The following is a 6,000-nucleotide window of genomic DNA, read 5'->3' as shown; positions in this document are numbered from 1 at the left end:
AACTCTGTATTGTTGATTTAATGAATAAAGATTGAAGAAAGATTGATGACTTGTAGATGAGAAAAGTCTTCCAATACGCCTTTAATGAAAACTGCGCTCAAGTCTCTCAGATTAGAAGCTAAAAGATTGCCATAATAACTGTTCTGCATTTGATCTGTCTCGAATCTAATCTGCAGCATCAAATACGCATTGAGACAGTGCACTTTGTGTCTTGAACTTTAGAAATGTTTAACGCTGCCATTCATGTCACATGCAACTCAATGTATCCATGCAGCTCAGAACTGGGCAGACACCGGTGCCTACTGGCGCTCCTGGTATGACATACCTGACTTTCAGGAGCAGCTTGAGAACCTGTACAACCAGCTCAAGCCTCTGTACAACAACCTGCACGCTTATGTCAGGAAGAAGCTGAGGGAACAATACGGAGAGGACAAGATCAGTGCCACTGGACCCATCCCTGCACATGTGTTGGGTAATTATAATTGTTTATCTATTTGCAAATCCATGCCCATATCGTAGGCTAATTGCAAGGGTGCAGACAGCAAAAAGTAACAAGTGTCTGTTCTATACAGCTACCTTATGCATTATTCTACATTCTTTACTGGGAGGTTTGACTTCTTCTTTGGAGGCAATGGCTGATGAAAAGTCTCACGTTTTTAATGATTAGTGGGCTCCTCGCCACTAATCATTTGCATTCTGCTTTTAATCATATCACTAAAACATACTCTGCCTGGATATATATTTAAGCTTGAAGCTTTTGTGTTTGTTTATCTTCTGTTTGTTTTTGTCTGTGGTGACAGCTTGACTTGTTCGTTTGTCTATTTGTTTGTTCAATACAGGTAACATGTGGTCTCAATCCTTTATCAACATTTACGACCTTGTGGAGCCTTACCCCAATAAGACCAGTCTTGACGTGACACCAAAGATGAAGGCAGATGTAAGAAGCTCCCTTTCATTTATATTTGAAGATAGATGATCAACATCTATGTTATGGTTTACACAATGCCTATGACTATGACTATGTTCAGTATTGATAGTCATTACGTACGAAGTGGTAAAATGGGTTTGCAATTCAAAAGCAGACGCGTTTGTTCCATTTGCTTCATTACCACAACAGGCCATACGGCATACCTTAAGTAATCTTTCTTTATGAATATCTCAGTTATCTACAAAGTGAAACACTAGTATACAGTTCTAACAGTAATTAATGTCCATGTCAGGGATGGACAGTTGATCGGATGTTCCGCACATCAGACGACTTTTTCAAGGACATGGGTCAAGTTGAGATGCCGCAGAACTTCTGGGACAACTCCATGTTTGTCAAACCAGCAGACAGAAACGTGGTCTGTCACGCGTCTGCATGGGACTTCTACAACGCTCATGACGTCAGGTAGGTCATGTATGACGACATATATTTTTGAGCTTATACAGGGCTCAAAATAAAACCTGCATATGCAGATTAGTACAGGTAAAATTGGAGCTGTGTATGTATTTCTGGTGTCTACCTGCAGCTAACCTGCACTGGTCCATGTACTGGGTTTTATAGTAAAATGGCATATCATCTAGGTGTATGTGGATTGCTATTAGCTACATTGACTGTTACCACCTATAAAGTATAAAAAAGGAATGGTTCCTGAACAATTTTAGTATGATCCACACTTCCTAAATTCAGAGCGGTGCAGGTAAAAATTTTTCGAGCCCTGCTATACCTGTATGAGTTGAAGCCACAGAATATTAAATTGATGTTGCATCTTCGTATCTATTGCAGTGAAGGCTCTGAATCAACATCATTATAACAGAACCTTTCCAAAATTAAGTATCTTAAACATCCCCTGATAATTTTCATATCCATGAATGTTGCTAGATTTGCTTCAAATCATGTTTCGTTGAAAGTAATGATAAATGTCTGGACACAGGATTAAGATGTGTACTAACATCAACATGATCGACCTGGTCACCATCCACCACGAGATGGGTCACATCGAGTACTTCCTACAGTACAAGCATCACCCCGTCCCGTTCCGGGGTGGAGCAAACCCCGGTTTCCATGAAGCAGTGGGAGATCTGCTGGCTCTGTCCGTGTCCACTCCGAGACACCTACAGAGCATCGGCCTCTTGGACACTGTGGAAGACGACAACGGTAAGCTTTAAGACAGAGGATTTTCCTGTTTGCTATTTGGCAAGGGACTCTATACGAGATAAACAGCATAGCTTTGCAAAAGTCACCAACTATGTCTAATTCTCTTCATCCAGAGTCTGACATCAACTTTCTGATGAGTATGGCCCTGGACAAGGTTTCCTTCCTACCGTTCGGATATCTGATGGACCAGTGGAGATGGGGAGTTTTCAACGGATCCATCACCCCGGAAACCTACAATCAGGAGTGGTGGAAACTCAGGTCAGAATCACATAGTCTAACAGAACTAGGACAAACCTGACTCACGTACAACCAGGAGTGGTGGAAACTCAGGTCAGAATCACACAGTCACACAGTCACAAAAAACTAGGACAAACTTCTAACCCATGTACATGTGCAACCAAAAACGGGGGAAACTCCTGTCAGAATCACACAGTCTAACAGAACTGGGACAAACCTAACTCACGTACAACCAGGAGTGGTGGAAACTCGAGGTCAGATTCAGAATCACACAGTCTAACTGTAACAATTAGGACAAATTTCTAACTCACGTACACGTACAACCAGGAACACAGTCTAATAAAATCATTACAAAACGTATTCATGCACAATCGGGAGTAGTGGAAACTCAGGTCAGAACCACACAGTAGTGGAAACTCAGGTCAGAACTACACAGAAAAAACTACAACAATTTCCGTCTTTGCTGGTGTTTTTTATCACTCAGTCCAAGGACCATCAAATATCATTCAAGTTCCAACAATATCTCTTTGCTGCACACTAATTTATTTTTTCCATCCAGGACTCGTTACCAGGGTATCGTGCCACCTGTCCCGAGGAACCACGCCAAAGATTTTGACCCCGGATGCAAATTCCACATCCCTGCCAACGTCCCTTACATCAGGTCTGCTTTTTGTCAAAGTGTATCATGTTCTTGTGTGAACGTTTTAACTAAGAATGATTCTTGAATAACATTCGCTCTTTGAAATACCTTCCTTCCTGCTTTTGTGGTTACTTGTCGCTTTCAAAGAGACAAGAGGTGTACATATGATAATGATATATTAGATAATACATATGGCCCGAGGAAGAATCCTTATAAAAACAACATGTCTGCTCTATTAGGTAATCTTTTCATCTAAAAGTATCTATCTAAAATGTATCTATGTACAAATAGATTAAGACAGAGAGAGAGAGAGAGCATTCAGATCATACAATATAGTTGGGAGGAGTCGGCAAACTAATAAAGCACAAGCTCATATGCATTTTTGCTTACAGGTACTTCGTGAGCTTCATCCTTCAGTTCCAGTTCCACAAGGCCCTGTGTGATACTTCCGGACACACCGGTCCGCTGCACAAGTGTGACATCTCTGCAGGACCCAACAAGGCTGCCGCTGGGGAAAAATTGGCGTGAGTTGTTATATGCATATTCCTGTCTAACCTGAAGGTCTGCATAGATACATAACTGTAATTCTCTTTTTTGCACCCCTCCTCGCTTAGGCTTAGGTCCCAATTGGAAAGAGGGACCCTGTCGGACAGTTCACGGGTTGTTTTTTACACTTTCGGGCGTGACCGCGTGAGACACCTTGAGACCGGTCAGGAACCAGGTTGTTGAATGTAAGTCGGCGTTAAAATCGGCCTGGCACGTGGTAACAAATAACCGGTATCCGGCAGTCCACCGGGGCACATTTATGGCTTTGGAGTCCGGCCGGGGCTACTGCCATGACGGGCACCGATGCCTACGCCTTAGGTCACATTTCCAAAGCGGGGCCCGGTCAGGATGTTTTAAGAAACGAAAAATTAAACTGTTTACCTAAAAGTATACACAGATCATTCTCATGAATCTTATTTTGCCATTTTGTGTATTTTGATGCCATTTATATAATTCTTTTCGCTCCCGAAATCTGCTTGACCTAAGTCTTAGAGCACATGAGGCACAACGTTTACCTCCTATATAGCTATTTACTTTAATTTGATTGAGTAACACTTCATTGAACCGATGGTATATATGATAAATGTAACGCACGCTCCCCCCCCCCCCCCTGTCTAAAAAAAAACAGCCGAATGCTCCGGATGGGATCCAGTCAGGAGTGGCCAGAAGCCATGGAGGCGATCACCGGTGGACAGAGGGTGATGTCTGCTCTGCCGCTCGTGGACTACTTCCAGCCACTCATCACATGGTTGGAGCAACAGAACCAGGGAGAGACACTCGGCTGGGATGAAAGCTGGGCTCCTCCTTGTGAGTACAAATTCAAAATTCAAATCTGGCTACACATCAGTACAGGGTTAGATTTCCATTGTTCATCTCAGATAGTAAGCGAATACACTTCGTCTCTTGAAATGGGAGTTTCGTCGGTTACAGAAACCTCTCTATAAAGGAAATGCATGTACTGCTTACAAATAACATTTCTTTTCGTATGTAAATCACACTTCCTGTCCATAGTCAACGTTCACTAGCAAGTTCAGCAGGATAGGCGAATGCTGTTGGTACAAAACATGGATATTTTCTCCTAAATTATGACCTCTTCATTTATTATGAATAACAGAATGGCCAGGCACTAGCTGCCTTGTCCGCCTATTGTGTAGCGTTAACCTTGGTTTCATTTCTTGCAACAGTTTGAAGTAAAAAAATGTAGGAGATTTCTGGTCAGCTTAATTTGAAAGAATTTTCGTGTTTCCTTTCCCAGATGACTGTGAGGCGACCGACGGCTTCACCTGTGCTGACGGGTCCAAGTGCATCCGGCCAGGGGACCGCTGTGACGGAGTTAACGACTGCACTGACAACTCCGATGAACGAGATTGTCCCAATAGTAAGAAGCTCGTTCGTTCCTTTGCTCGTTAGTTTGATAATCTATGCATTCATTCAGTGACCCCGGAGGTATATTTATGAAGGCAACAAAAGATATTAACAGTACCTACTTAAAACTATGTCATCAACAAAATGTAGATAGTCCTGATCGTGATTTTCGGGTGCTTTCCACGGTTGAAGGCCATTTGCTTTACCTACAATATCTACATATCGCATTGCCATTCCTCATCTAAGAATTAAAACTATCATAGGCACGTTTGCAATTGTGAGAACCCATATGACAATACAGAGTACATTTTCTGCGAAATTGTCTTCAGGAAAACAAATATCAAAGCATCATGCTATAATACTGGTCCAGTATATACGAAGTAAGATCTCACAGCCTTCCCACAGTTACAGTGTGCCGTGTTTCCGCAGAGGAGCAAGAGGCATGGGACTTCATTTGGGACTACAACGCCAAAGCTGAGAAGGTCTATTACGACACTGTAGTGGCCTATTGGAACTTTAACACGAACCTCACACAGGAGAATGCCCAGAAGCAGGTAAGGCTGTTATGTCTCAACCTAATATTTACCTTCGCAAAGAAGGTTACATTTTGGGTAGCGTTTGTGTGTATGTGTTTTTGTTATTTTGTGTAGAAGACCAGCATAAATCTGAATGGATTGTACTGACATTTAGTATGTGGGTAGGTCTTACCTGAGTATTGTTTTTTTTCATTATACCGATGACCACTGCCTCTTCCACTGCTACGACAAGAGAGACAACACATACAAAGACAACAACAACAACAACAATAACCATAAACTAGTTTGATGCTTGAAAGATCTAACAATGAAAAATTGTAATTCCCACGCATCTGTAGAAAATTCAGAGCAACAGCAGAAAAGTTCACTTAGTACAAGTAGGATAGAATTCTTACCGACATTTTCAATCATGCCTTGTCTGTGCACTATAGTAGATGTTGAAAAGCACTCCTGGGCGTAATAGATGGTTTGTGAGTGTATTCGATTTAAACCTATGCGTCTTTTGTTAGGACACATTGGGTACACACGACCATGGC

General features: G+C 42.1%; 1 protein-coding gene across 1 annotated transcript in view; it reads left to right on the top strand.

Annotated features, from left to right (window-relative positions):
- Positions 1-6,000, top strand: part of LOC118403506 (angiotensin-converting enzyme-like) — a 20,984-nt gene that overhangs the window by 508 nt on the left and 14,476 nt on the right. The window contains exons 2-11 of the mRNA XM_035802231.1: positions 275-472; positions 840-937; positions 1,221-1,390; positions 1,917-2,140; positions 2,254-2,398; positions 2,937-3,038; positions 3,410-3,541; positions 4,192-4,370; positions 4,819-4,941; positions 5,358-5,482. Coding sequence (XP_035658124.1) covers positions 845-937; positions 1,221-1,390; positions 1,917-2,140; positions 2,254-2,398; positions 2,937-3,038; positions 3,410-3,541; positions 4,192-4,370; positions 4,819-4,941; positions 5,358-5,482 — 1,293 coding nt within the window. The 5' untranslated portion in view covers positions 275-472; positions 840-844. The remainder of the gene's footprint in view (positions 1-274; positions 473-839; positions 938-1,220; positions 1,391-1,916; positions 2,141-2,253; positions 2,399-2,936; positions 3,039-3,409; positions 3,542-4,191; positions 4,371-4,818; positions 4,942-5,357; positions 5,483-6,000) is intronic.

The sequence above is a fragment of the Branchiostoma floridae genome, chromosome 16 (genome assembly GCF_000003815.2).
Source record: "Branchiostoma floridae strain S238N-H82 chromosome 16, Bfl_VNyyK, whole genome shotgun sequence".
Lineage (NCBI taxonomy): Eukaryota > Metazoa > Chordata > Leptocardii > Amphioxiformes > Branchiostomatidae > Branchiostoma > Branchiostoma floridae.
The sequence above is the reverse complement of the archived record's forward strand: the minus strand, read 5'-3'. Positions and strand labels throughout refer to the sequence as shown.